The 14,118-nt window shown below is 44.0% G+C and overlaps 1 protein-coding gene across 2 annotated transcripts in view; it reads left to right on the top strand.

The window, feature by feature from the left end:
- VPS50 (VPS50 subunit of EARP/GARPII complex) overlaps positions 1-14,118 on the top strand; it is a 59,719-nt gene that overhangs the window by 11,863 nt on the left and 33,738 nt on the right. For both annotated transcript variants that reach the window (XM_068157021.1, XM_068157022.1), the window contains exons 9-16: positions 938-1,020; positions 1,519-1,561; positions 2,819-2,917; positions 5,413-5,553; positions 7,001-7,136; positions 10,821-10,918; positions 11,914-12,008; positions 13,174-13,272. In XM_068157021.1, coding sequence (XP_068013122.1) covers positions 938-1,020; positions 1,519-1,561; positions 2,819-2,917; positions 5,413-5,553; positions 7,001-7,136; positions 10,821-10,918; positions 11,914-12,008; positions 13,174-13,272 — 794 coding nt within the window. The remainder of the gene's footprint in view (positions 1-937; positions 1,021-1,518; positions 1,562-2,818; positions 2,918-5,412; positions 5,554-7,000; positions 7,137-10,820; positions 10,919-11,913; positions 12,009-13,173; positions 13,273-14,118) is intronic.

The raw sequence follows: 14,118 nt of genomic DNA on the forward strand, positions 1-14,118 counted from the left end.
GACTTTGAAATTCCAGTAACAACTTTGTGTTTGAGCTCTCTGGAGCATGAAATGTAATGGGGATAGTTAGGACAAAACAGGAAAGCTCTTAGCTTCAGAGTGGGTTTTCCTTCCTCCAAGAGCCTTTCTGACCTCACAACTAATAGGATGCAAAAGAAGTAATTACACCAAAGGCACTGCCCATCTTCTGTTGGTGAGGTCCTGAGGTTTTACATTTTTGTATGTATGCTTGGTTTTGATTTTGTCCTGACATTCTCATGTACTTCTGTCACCTTATTTCCATAGCACAGGTGCTCCAGCCCTCTGATCATCTTTGTGGCCTCCTCTGAACCCTCTCCATCAGATCCATGCCCTTCTTGTGTTGGGGGCACCAGAGCTGGGTGCAGTAATCCAGGAGGGGTGTCACCAGAGCAGTGTGGAGGGGCAGAATCACCTCCCTTGCCCTACTGGCCGTGCTGCTTTGGATACAGCCCAGGATTTGGTTGGCTTTATGGGCTCCAAGTACACGTTGCCAACCTATGAGTAGATCATGTTGTACTGAGCTGAAAAATCAAATCTTTGACCAGAATTAGATCTGTTCTAACTCAGACCAGGGCATTTATTAACCAAGATTTGAAAGCTGATTTGGAACTTGTAAATTTTGTAGTAATAGCTTTCTGGTATGTTTCGTATGAGTGCATAAGAATGCAAACCAGCAAGTCCCTTGCATAAGTGAATGTAACAATGTTGTTTTCAGATGTTGCTAATGTGTCTCTTATTAATTCTAAACTATTTGTACATTAAATTCTGCAGCAGACCCTCACTGATTTCCTTTGACTTTATATCTGTAAGAGGCAAAATATTTTGATTCTTAAGGTACAAACATGCAAGCAGAAATTGGTCTTGCAGTGTTTGCTTTAAAAAGCTAAACTAGCTTTCCATTCTATTTTATTCTAAGGAAGAGGACTATCCAGGAGCTATTCAGCTGTGCTTGGAATGTCAGAAAGCTGCCAGCACTTTCAAGCACTACAGCTGTATAAGGTAAGGTGACACTGTGGAGACTTCAGCTTCTTTGTGGCTTGATTGGTACATGATAGTAGAGCAGTGAGCTTTAATTCTCATTCTGTAAAGTAGCTTCAACTAGAACATTAATTATTTGCTAAGAAAATTAAAGTTGAGGAATTTGTAAAAGCAGAATTCTCTCTCTCCATCTCTGGCCACTCTGCTTTTCATGCAGCCCAGGCTGCCATTAGCCTTCTGGGCTGCAAGTGCCCATTGCTGGCTCATGTCCAGCTTTTCATCCACTAGCATTCCCAAGTCCTTTTCTGCAGGGCTGCTTTCTATCACTTTCATCCCCCAGACTGTATTGATAATGAGAAATGTTCCAACCCAGGTGCAGGACCCTGCCCTTGGTATTGTTGAAGCTGATGAGGTTCACCTGGGCCCACCTCTCCTGTATTGTGTTTTTTTGCAAAGAACTTTGGTGTGAGCTGTTAATATGATCACTAGTTTTAATCTTTTCCTTTCTTTCATTAATAGTGAATTAAATTCAAAACTGCAAGACACCTTGGAACAAATAGAGGTAAAAATGAATGTGTTGATGTTTAGTAGGTGTTGGTATTTAACCTTTAGATGCAGGAGCTTTCTCAAACAGTGTTATTAGCAATCACAGAACCTGCACATTTCTGTCACATGCTGTCTATGCAATGCTCCAGTCATTGAGAGGCTGAGGGAACTGGAGGAAAAGAGGCTGAGGGGCAACCTCCTGGATCTCTAAAATGCCCTGAAAGGAGGCTGGAGCCAGCTGGGCATTGGTCTCTTCTCTCTTGGAACAAGTGATAGGAGAGGAGAAATGGCCTCAAGTTGCACCAGGAGAGTTTTAGGTTGAATATTAGAAGAAACTTCTACAGTGAAAGGGCTCTCGGAGCCTGGAGCAGGCTTCCCAAGGAGGTGGTTCAATTCCCACCCCTGGAGGTGTTTCCCAGACACAGAAATGTGGTGCTGAGGGACATGGTTTAGCCTCAGCCCTGGTGGAGTTAGAGAATGGTTGGACTTTTCCAACCAAGATGATTCAATGGTTCCATGGATGTATGTAGGCTTTCTTCGTTTTCCCCCTACATTACTGATCATTGTGCTGGTATAGTACTCATGAATTGCAGAATCATTAAGGTTGGAAAAGCACTTTAATATCATCAAGTCAAACCTTCTACCAAACATCTCCATGACCTGAAGTGCCACATCTACTCATATGTTGAACACCTCCAGGGATGGTGACTGCATCACCTCCTTGGTGATCCTCTTCCAATGCCTGGCCACTCTTGTAGGGAAGAAATTGTTCCTAATATCCAATGATTAATTTCAGCATGAACTTTTAAGTCAGGTAATGTTAGTTCCAGTTAATAGATGGCAATCAGAGCATGAAGAAGCCTGGAATTGAATTTTTTGAGCTGAAACAGCTGTAGAGCATCTTTATCTTCCCCCAGATTTGTGTTTCTCTTCGGAATGAGAACAGACCAACTTAGAAATGCCTGCTTTCTCATACTGGGCTGCTTCTCAAAGTAAACATCACTTTGGACTCGACCTCAGTGAAGTACTGGGCTTGTTCTTGGAAATGATGGCACTCATTGGCTGACAAAAATTTCAGGCTCAAGTACTATAGGCAGCAACAAGTAAGCTTTGAGCACCTCAGAGTAGCTGGGAAATTTCCACTCTTGGCTATTTGACAAGCATAGTTATCAGATTGTTTAAATAAATGTCATCTGCTCACTTGCTGTTGTTTAATGTGTTCCTTAGCCTGTTTTTATTTAGTGTTGAAGATGTTTTTTCTTCATTTATTTAGGAGCAGTTGGACGTGGCACTCTCCAAAATATGCAAGAACTTTGATATCAGCCATTACACAAAGGTTCAGCAGGCTTACAGGCTGCTTGGGAAAACACAGGTTGGTGCTCATCTTCTGAGGAAGTCCCAGCAAACAGTGGGGTAAAGGATTAAAAGCTTTGAGTACTCTGAAGGAAATTTCTTTTCCTTATTGTCATGGTTTAACCCCAGGTGTCCCTGTCCATGGCAGGAATTTGGAACCAGATGATCTTTAATGTCCCCTCCAACCCAAACCATTCTGTGATTCTGATTATTGAAATGTCTTACATTTTCATCACAGAATGATAGCATGGCTTAGGTTGGAAGGGACCTCAGAGGTCTTCTACTTCAACTTCCCTGCCATGGGCAGGATAGCCTCTCAACTAGACTTGGTTGCCCAAAGCCTCATCCACCCTGGACTTGAACACTCCCAGGGAGGAGGCATCCACAGCCTCCCTGGGCAGCCTGTTCCAGAGTCTCACCACCTTTGTACTGAAGAACTTCTTCCTAAGATCCAGTCTAACCCTGCTCTCCCTCAGCTTTTAACCATTCCCCCCTGTCCTATTGCTAGGCACCCTTATGAAAAGTCCCTTTTCAGCCTTCCTTCAGGCTCCCTTTGGGTACTGAATTCTAAGATCCCCCCAGGGTCTTCTCTTTTCCAGGCTGAACCACCACAGCTCCCTCAGCCTGTCCTCACAGCAGAGGTGCTCCAGCCCTTGGATCATGTTTGTGGCCTCCTCTGGACTCACTCCAACAGCTCTGTGTCCTTCTTATGTTGGAGACACCAGAACTGGAGGCAGTATTGGAGGTGGTGTCTCAGCAGAGCAGAGTCAAGGGGCAAAATTCCCCCTCTTGCCCTGCTGACCATACTCCTCTGGATGCAGCCTAGGATATGATTTGCTTCTGGGCTGCATTAAATAAAATAGGAAGATAATTCAGTATCTTCAGTACTTTTCACATTTCCATTTGTCATTCTCTTTTCTTTGGCTCATCGAAGTTAGGGTTAGCTGCTGAAGATGGCTTCTTGGTGACAGGATTCAAGCAGGATTGCTTGTTCATTTCTTATAGGGTTGATAGAGTCCTCAGCATTCTCAGGCTTTAAGCGTGGCAAAGAGCAAGCAGTGAAACTGAACATTATCACACCTCAGGATCTGATGACTTCATTGTGGCATAACAGATAATTTTTTATCAGCTCTTGTGTACCACATAATTGGATTATTAGCATATCTTGAAACAGTGAGAAAATCCAATTTCTGAAATGAACTGAACTTATCTACACTTTAATGACAAAGGATCAATAGGATAATCAGCCTGGCCTGAAACTCAGGCATGGTTCTGGCAAAATTTCTATAGTCACTAGCATTTAGTCCCCCTACTGATTCTTGTTTTGCTGGAAAAAGGGAGTTTAGTTAAAGAAATCTCTCTCTCTCTCTTTATTTATTTATTTTTATTGCACAGAGGAGTTTTGTAAGAGATTTATTGATGTGAAGTGCATGCCTTCCTATGACACTGAATCCTACTTTATGTTCTCCAAGGAAGAAGTCAGAGTTGCAAAGTGGATGAAGGCTTTAGAATTTTGGATTTAGTTCTATTAATTAAATTGTATTCATTAAATTGCCTTAAATTCCATTAATTAAATGCTATTCAATTCTATTAATTCATTGCATCCAGTTCTGGAGGCCTCAATACAGGAAGGACATGGACTTGATGGATCAGGTCCAGAGGAGGGCTATGAAAATGATCTGGGGGCTGGAGCAGCTCTGCTACGAGGATAGGCTGAGGGAACTGGTATTGTTCAGCCTGTAGAAGAGAAAGCTCCAGGGAGACCTAATAGCATCCTGCCAGTACTTGAAGTGGGCTGCAAGAAGGCTGCAGAGGGACTGTTTGCAAAGGCCTGCAGGGACAGGAAGAGTGGTTTGGAATGAGAGCAGAGCAGATTTAGATTGGATGTGAGGAACAAGTTCTTACCACGAGGGTTCTGGAACACTCATACAGTTTGCCCAGGGAGGGAGTTGAGGCCCCATGGCTGAAGATATTCAGGGTGAGACTGGACAAGGCTCTGAGCAAGCTGCTCTAGTGGAGGATGTCCCTGCTGACTGCAGAGGGGTTGAACTGGATGAGCTTTGGAGGTCCCTTCCAACCCAAACCATTCTATGATTCTATAAATTGCAGATCTGTTTTTAAATTAGATGAAACTGTCTCCCTTGAGAGCAGTGCTGGCCTCAATTAATTTCTTTTTGACACTTTAATCAATGATTGGGAAGGTGAATGAATTAATGTAAATCCTGTAATTCTGTGATAACACATGAAATTAATATTTGTTTCTGGTAAGGTAAAAAAAACTGGTGAGTTATAGAAGGAGGATGATAGATAAGCTGATTTTACTGGTAATACCTGAAACCTTTGACATTACCATATTGTAATACTGCCAACTCCTTTGCTAGAGATTCTTGAGTCAAAGATTGGAGGCCTTGCTCACAGTCTCCTGTGCCCAGTCCTGAATAAATCTAAGATTAAAAGGTGACATAGGACAGATTTGAATTACTGTTTGATTTTATGTTACTCTCTTTCTTTCAGACAGCAATGGACCAGTTACACATGCACTTCACTCAAGCCATCCACAACACTGTGTTTCAAGTCGTGCTGGGATACGTAGAGCTGTGTGCAGGGAACACAGACACCAAGTTTCAGAAGTTACAGTACAAAGATCTCTGCACAGTATGGAATTCTTGCTTATATCTATACATTTGAAACTGAATTTTCCCACCCTTTTAAGTGTACCTTATCTAAGTAAGGTTATCAAAGTAACTCTGCTGCTACTATGGTTTCTTAATTTGTAGGCTGATGGAGAGATTGGTTAGCTACAACTTAATGCTGGCTTTTTATTCACAACTTAATGTGGGTTCTGACTGCACCAAACTTTAGCCCTTTGGGGTTAGTGTACACACCATCTAAATAAACATAAAGAAGGAATTTGTGGGATATAAACAGGAGACCAACATTTCATAGAGTCTGAATGGTTTGGGTTGGAAAAAGCCTTTAAAATCATGGAGCTCAGCCCCAGCCTTGGCAGATTTAGAGAATGGTTAAGCAATATCCCTCAGCACCACATCTCTGCCTCATTGAAATGGCTCCAGGGATGGGGATTCAGCCACCCCCCTGGGCAGCCTGTACCAGACTTTAAGAACCCTCTCGGTCAAGAAGCTGCTTCTAATGTCCAACCTAAGCTTCCCCTGGTGCAGCTTGAGGCCATTTCCTCTCATCCTATTACTTGTTACTAGGGAGAAGAGACCAACCCTCACCTGGATCCAACCTCTTTTCAGGGACTTGTAGAGAGCCAGAAGGTCTCCCCTCTGTCTCCTTTTCTTCAGACTAAACAACTCCAGGTCCTTCAGCTGCTCCTTATCAGCCCTGTTTCTCCATACCCCTCAGCAGTTTCATTGCCAGCAGTTTGACTCAATGATCTCAAAGGTCTCTTCCACCCTCAACAATTCTGTGATTCTAGTTTGTGTTCTGACCCATTTCTGCTCTTCCACTTCTCACATCTCCTGGGTTCATGTAGCATCAACTAGGAAACAGCATCTGCATGGAAAACAGCTTCATTTTAAAGAGGGGCCCCTTTGATTTAAAGGGCTGACATAACCCAACAGCCTTTATATGAGTGAAACTGGAGTCTGAGAAACTAATTTGGAGTAATTGACATAAGGATTAATGAAGAGAATAAAATACCACCTATTTGCACTGCAGTGAGCAAATTCGAGTTGAAGAAAGCCAGCAAAGCCTGATCTTTGCTCTCTAGACTGCAGCCCTTGTCAGCTTTCTGCTTTAAGTCTTCAGAGATTGGTTTTCTCTTAATTTCTTAGTTCCTAATTCGCTTTACTTCTGAGGTTGGTGTTGGGTTTTTTATTCCTTTCTACTCCTGCACATCTCTCAGTTTATTTCTCACTAAGAAATACTCTTTGCACTTCAAGACAGCAGTTGCTTAGGTGACTGAAATCAGGCATTTGTCACCTCTGGGATATTTCAGAAAAGGAAATGGATAAGTGTGAAGTCCTTGAGCTGCATGAATATGGAGGGGTTTGGATGGTTTGTTTTGCCTTTGCCAAAAATGAACACAACTGTTGAGTCTCACAGTGTTGGGGTTTTGTTTTGCTTTTTTCTGCAGCATATTACATCCGACAGCTATATTCCATGCCTTGCTGATCTCTGCAAAGCCCTCTGGGAAGTCATGCTCAGTTACTACAGAACCATGCAGTGGCATGAGAATCATGAGCAAGATGAGGAGGCAGCTGTTTCTTCTGGTAAGAAACCATTCTGGGAACAAAGCTCTCAATATTTGGAAATATCTTTTCTTTGATTCAAGTTGTTAATTTGTGTCTTGGAACCTCTGTGCTCTTGGCTGAGTGCCTTCAGCAATTTGCTGCTAGTGTGCAGTATGGACTTAAGTACTCACTGGATTTTTGGATTCTTCAGAATAAAGTTCACTTTGTAATGAATATCTGAATGTGCTGTTAGTGCAGACAGAAGCAGTGTGATTTTAAACAGAGCTTATTGCTGAGTTGGAAGTTGGATGGGGTAGGTTGTAGACAGGGAGTTGTAGAGAGCCAGGTCTCCCCTCTGCCTCCTTTTCTCCAGACTAAACACCCCCAGGTCCCTCAGCTGCTCCTCACCAGATCTATTCTCCAGACCCTTCAGCAGCTTCACTGCCCTTCTCTGGACCTGCTCCAGGACCTTAATGTCCTTCTTGGAGTAAAGGGCCCAAACCCAAATACAGGACTCGGGGTGTGGCCTCACTAGTGCTGAGTCCAGGGTTACAATCACTTCCCTGCTTGTGCTGGTCACACCATTGTTGATCCACACCTGGGCACACACTGGCTCATCATCAGCTGGCCATCAACCAACTTCCCCAGGTCTTTCTCTGCTGAGCACCTTCCAGCCACTCTGCCCCAAGCCTGCAGTGTTCATGGGGTTGTTGTGACCCAGGTGCAGGACCCACATTTGGCCTTGTTGAACCTTATACAGTTAGCCTGAGCCCGTCAGTCCAGCCTGTCCAAATCCCTTAGAGCCTTCCAGCAGATCAACACTGCCTGCCAGCTTAGTGTCATCTGCAAACTTACTGAGGTTGCAGTCAATCCCCTCATCCAGATCACTGATACAGATGTCAGAGAGAACTGTTGGACAGCCAGAATAAAATGTTCATATGTAAAACTTGGTTAATCATAATGAGCATAAAATGAGTGAACTAAAGCTACCTGCGCCACATTTAATGAACTTCTTACTCTGTGTCTTTGTTTTACATGTAGGCAACAGCAAATTGCTGAGATGCAGGTTTTCATCCCTGAAAATAAACTGCTTACTGGAAAATGATCCATTGCACTGCTGGTCATGATCAAAGCATTGTTTGTATTTGTAGCATAGAATCAAAGAATAGATGAGTTTTCAAGAGACTTGTGCAGGACATTTTGTCTTCCCTGCTCAAAGCAAAGTGAACTTCAAAGTCACATTGGTTTGTGCAAGGCCCTGTCTAGTTCAGCTGGATTTTCACATCCCATAAAATCCCCTGTGATGTTGCTGTAACTCCCATGTATTCCTGAGGCACTAATTTAACAGAGGAACAAAAGAAACTGGGCACTGAAATAATCACTCGAGCATTTAAACTCTTGATTTCACTACAGTACTACTGGTAGCAAAAAACTGGTACCTACTTTAAGTGATTCAATGAAAGGCAAGAAGAAAAATCCCTAAGATGTCAATTTGGTTTCCACCATTTGAATTTTCAGAATATCCCAATTCTATTTCTGCTAAAATTCAGTGCAAGCCCTGCCTGGTATTCAAAGACTGAAGCTAGAGGACAGTGATTTGATAGATTGCCTTGTTGTTGTTGCCTCTACCTAGTGAGGATTAAACAAAAGCCTTTTTTTTGTTGTTTGTTTTTATGCCTAGAGGCTGCCTTTATAAATTTTAGAGAAACCAGAAAATTACTGTATTTGAATCAGGTATCTCAAAGAACAACTCCTTCTGATTCCTATTTTTATGTGAAATTCTGCATATTTAGGCATTCTGCTACCTGCTCCAAATTTTTCAAAGCAAAGAGTGTAAATACCTGTGGACCTTTGTCAAGCCCTTGGTTTTCCAGGAAGTTATCCTGTTTGCATGTGTGAAATTTGCTGCAGCACACTTCGTGAGAAGACTGGAAACAAGGCCTCTAGGCATGACTGGCCATAGTCCAGGAGGACCAGGAGATTGCCAGACAAAGCGGAGTCCCTCAGGGATCAGTCCTGGGACCTGTCTTGTTCAACATCTTTGTCAGTGACATGGACAGTGGCATTGAGTGCACCCTCAGCAAGTTTGCTGATGACACCAAGCTGTGTGGTGCAGCAGACACGCTGGAGGGAAGGGAGGCCATCCAGAGGGACCTTGACAGGCTGGAGAGGTGGGCACAAGCCAACCTCATGAAGTTCAATAAGAGCAAGTGCAGGGTCCTGCATCTGGGTCGAGGCAATCCCAGGCACGAATACAGGCTGGGCAGTGACTGGCTGGAGAGTAGCCCTGAGGAGAGAGACTTGGGGGTGCTGGTGGACAAAAAGCTCAACATGAGCTCTCAGTGTGCACTTGCAGCCCGCAAAGCCAATCAGATCCTGGGCTGCATCAGGAGAAGTGTGGCTAGCAGGTCGAGGGAGGTGATCCTCCCCCTCTACTCAGCCCTGGTGAGACCCCACCTGGAGTACTGTGTCCAGTTCTAGAGCCCCTATTACAAGAGGGCTGTGGAGGTGCTGGAACGTGTCCAGAGAAGGGCCACAAGGATGATCAGAGGGCTGGAGCACCTCTCCTATGAGGACAGACTGAGGGAGTTGGGGCTGTTCAGTCTGCAGAAGAGAAGGCTCCGAGGTGACCTAATTGTCGCCTTCCAGTATCTGAAGGGGGCCTACAGGAAGGCTGGGGAAGGACTTCTCAGGATCTCAGGTAGTGATAGGACTAGGGGGAATGGAATGAAGCTGGAGGTGGGGAGATTCAGGCTAGATGTGAGGAGGAAGTTCTTCACCATGAGAGTGGTGAAACCCTGGAATGTGTTGTCCAGGGAGGTGGTCGAGGCCCCGTCCCTGGGGGTGTTTAAGACCAGGCTGGATGAGGCTCTGTCCAGCCTGATCTAGTGTGGGGTGTCCCTGCCCATGGCAGGGGGGTTGGAACTAGATGATCCTTGTGGTCCCTTCCAACCCTGAATGAAACTATGAAAACTATGAAAACGTTGCATGGATTTCTATTGAACAACAGCATCCACATGACTCTGTCTAAGCATTCTGTTGTAAATGGCAGCTCCTGAGGACAGCAATTTGAGGGAGGTGATTGTCCCACTCAGCTCTGCTGAGACTCCACCTGGAGTTGTATGTTCAGCTCTGGAGCCCCCAGCACAAGAAAGACATGGAATTGTTAGAGCAGGGCTCTCATCTGTTGTTTCAAAGGAGAAGTGACCAACCCTCACCTGGCTCCAACCTCCTTTCAGGGAGTTGCAGAGAGCCAGAAGGTCTCTCCCTAGCCTGCTTTTCTCCAGGATAAACACTCCTCCCAGTTCCCTCAGCTACTCCTCACCAGCCCTGTTCTCCAGACCCTTTACCAGCTTCATTGTCCTTCTCTGGACCTGCTCCAGCCCCTTACTGTCCTTGGAGTGAGGGGCAAGAGCAGACCACACAGAGGAGCAGTTTGCTGTGCATGGCAGTGCTCTTTATTTCTTTTCTATTTGAAATACCTGCCTCTGTTCCTTTTATCTTTCAGTTTTTATTGATGTGGTACCTTGCCTACGTTGTGGCTGTCAGAAGCCTTCCTGGTTGGCATTAGTGTCTAGTATTTATGTGTGTTTTATTTATCTCCTTTCAAAAGTTAGGAGCTATTGAGCTCTCCTGGGGTTTGCAGAATGAATAATGTGAGATTATTATGGGTAGAAAACTTGGATACATTTGGAGATAATCTGTGGTACTTTTCACCTTCAGCTTCAGATGGCAGCAATGTGATTGGAACTGAAGAGGACAGTTTTGACCGCAGCTACGTAAAGAAGAAACTGGAGCATGGGCTTTCAAGGATATGGCAGGTAGGGTTTGCTAATGGTTTTGCCAAATATTTCTCTCCCTTTGCCCAGTTTTAATTATAGTTTTACTGGTAGTTGTTTCATCTTGGTTAGAAAAGAACTTGAAGATCCTCGAGTCAAACCATTACATTGATCTTCTTTCTGGAGACTTTTTTTTATTGAAGTGATTTGTTTGAAGCTAAATATATCAAAACCTCAGCTGCTACTCATTTCCTCAGTTCCTCCTTGGTCACTATGCTTACTACAGAATCACAGAATGGTAGGGGTTGGAAGGGACCTCTGGAGATCACTGAGTTCAAGCCCCCTGCCAAGGCATGGTCAACTGGAGGAGTTCACACAGGAACACGTCCAGATGCGTTTTGAATGTTACCAGAGATGGAGACTCCACCACCTCTCTGGGCAACCTGTTCCAGTGCTCCAGCACCCTTAAATTAAAAAAGTTCCTCCTCATCTTTAGGTGGAACTTCTTATGTTCAAGTTTGTACCCATTACCCCTTGTCCTGTCACTGAGCACCACTGAAAAGAGCCTGGTCCCATCCTCCTGGCGCCCACCCTTTAAGTACTGATGAGCATTGATGAGGTTCCCCCTCAGTCTGCTCTTTTCCAGGCTAAAAACCCCAAATCATCTATCCTCATAAGAGAGATGTTCCACTTCCCTCAGCATCTTTGTACCCTTTGCTGTACCCACTCTAGCAGTTCCCTGCCCTTCTTGAACTGGCCAGTCCAGAACTGGACACAATACTCCAGATGTGGCCTCACCAGGGCAGAATGGAGGGGGAGGAAAACCTTCCTCAACCACACTGTTCTTGGTGCACTCCAGGATGCCATTGGCCTTCTTGGCCATGAGGGCACATTGCTGGCTTGTGGTAATCCTGTTGTCCACCAGGACTCCCAATCAGTCCATGGTTCTGTGAAGTTAGAGGCACAAACCTGAAGTACAAAGGAAGCTTTTTGTCTTTGGTGTGTTAAGGATGCAGAAACTTCTTTGTGTTTTGTAGGATGTTCAACTGAAAGTGAAAACCTATCTTCTGGGAACAGATCTGTCTAGCTTCAAATACGATGACTTCATATTTGTACTTGATGTTACCAGCAGGTATGCCGATGCGGTCATAAGACCACTTGATATATGTGCACAAACCTGGATTCAGAAAAGACAGCAGAGTTAATTAAGGCTGATATTTACATTCTGATGCCAACTTTGTTCCTATCTACTCATACTTTGAAGAGTACTTCTTTATGTGGGAGTCTGAGTGAGTGCCAACCGCTCTTTCTTGTTACCTTCTCCAAGGGGGAGAGGTGGAATAAGATGCTTTGCTTAAGTAGTGCTTAAGTGTAATATTATTTCAGTGTTGGCTACCTTTAAGATTTGAAATCTGCAGTTTTTAAGGGGACTCTCAGTCCAGAGCAGTAAAACCTTGCAGTGCTGCTAACCTGTTCAGTATTTTCAGTATTTCAGTATTTTCAGTATTCCTAAGGTTGGAAGAGACCTCAAAGATCATTGAGTCCAACCTGTCACCACAGACCTCATGACTAGAGTAGGGAGAACACTACTGCCCACTGCAGGCTTGAACTCACGACCTTCCCAAGACCAGCTTAAGTTTCAAAATATGCATACAATGGAAAAGAGGCCAAGGAAAATCTTTATCTAGCATGTTAAAAAGGAAAAAGAAGGAGAGGGGGAGAGGGAGAGAGAAAGAGGGAGAGATGTCTCTGAAAATAGAACTAAAAGAAATTAATCTGACATGGAGGAGAAAAAGGATCTCTAATTAAAGTCTTTCATAGTCTCCAATTAACCAGAGATGCCAGTTTGGTAGGAAATGGGGTAAGCTTTTTAATGGTAGAGTGTTGCAGCATGTGAAAATAGTAAAGAATCTTCTACTGAGAAAACAAATCTTGACATCTTACGCCATTGAGAGGGCTGTGGGGAAAACAGGACATGATGTCCTTCTGTCTGGGGAATAAAATGTCAGGTTCAGACTGTGATACAGTTTGCCGAGGGGGCAAGAGGATCTCAAAAAGACATTTATTTTGCTTATGACTTGTTATCTCTATGTGTATAAACATTATGGTAGGATTTGGTGGGAAATGAGACAGGGAAATTATGGAGTGAGTGAAGTAAGTCTTTGCACCTTAACTTTGGTGCTCTGCTTTTATGGAGATAAATGGACACTCATGGTAATGATAAAGGATTTGTCATTCAGATTGGAACAGCAGTGTTAATAAAGCAAGAAATATTTATACATGTTTCATTCTTACAGGCTAATGCAGGTTGGAGAGGAATTTTGTGGCAGTAAGTCTGAAGTTTTGCAAGAATCCATCAGAAAGCAAAGTGTTAACTATTTCAAAACATACCACAGGTGAGATTGCTCTGTGTGCAGGGAGTGACTCTAATGGCATTTAACTTCTGATGCTTTCCAAAGGAATTCCACTGCAGGTTGGTCCTGCATTCAGGTTAACAGGGGGTGGAATATGTTTTGTGGTGAACCTTGGAGAAGGGGAATGAAGCTTTTCCATCTGTTGCAGTTGTGGAAAACTCTAGTTCACAGAATGGCTATAGTCAGAAGGGACCTCAGAGATCGTCTACTCCAGCCTCTTTGCTGTGGGCAGGGACACCTCTCAGCTAGACTTGGTTGCTCAAGGCCTAATCCAGCCTGGTGTTGAACACTGCCAGGGAGGAGGCAGCCACAACCACTCTGGGCAACCCATTCCAGAGTCTCACCACCCTTGTACTGAAGAACTTCTTCTTAAGATCCAGTCTAAACCTACTCTCCCTCAGCTTCAAACCATTCCCCCTTGTCCTGTTGCTAGACACCCTTATGAAAAGTCCCTCTGCAGCCTTCCTGTAGGATCGCTTCAGGTATTGGAAGGCAGCTCTAAGGTGCCCCCAGCTCCTTCAGCCTATCCTCATAGCTGAGTTGCAGAGTTCTGCAGCAGACAAGCTGTAGAACTTTACTGAGTTTTCAGGCTCCCTCTTAAGCTGTCTTCTGGGATCCTGAGAACAAATGCCTCTGCAGTCTGTACTTGTAGCAAAATTGTTTCTTCTTTTTCTATGCCATTATATAAAAAAGCTGATTATCTGTGGCTGTGAAAAGCTTTCTTACTATGCAGTTTTGTCTCACACCAAATGAGATGTGTAGAACTGAACTCATCCTTCTGAGTCATGTTCTCATAGGTTTTTCATTGGCAATTCATTAATTACATTT

Source organism: Melanerpes formicivorus, unplaced genomic scaffold, assembly GCF_026170545.1.
Source record: "Melanerpes formicivorus ecotype bairdi unplaced genomic scaffold, bMelFor1.0.p_v2 SCAF_35, whole genome shotgun sequence".
In the NCBI taxonomy this organism is placed as follows: domain Eukaryota; kingdom Metazoa; phylum Chordata; class Aves; order Piciformes; family Picidae; genus Melanerpes; species Melanerpes formicivorus.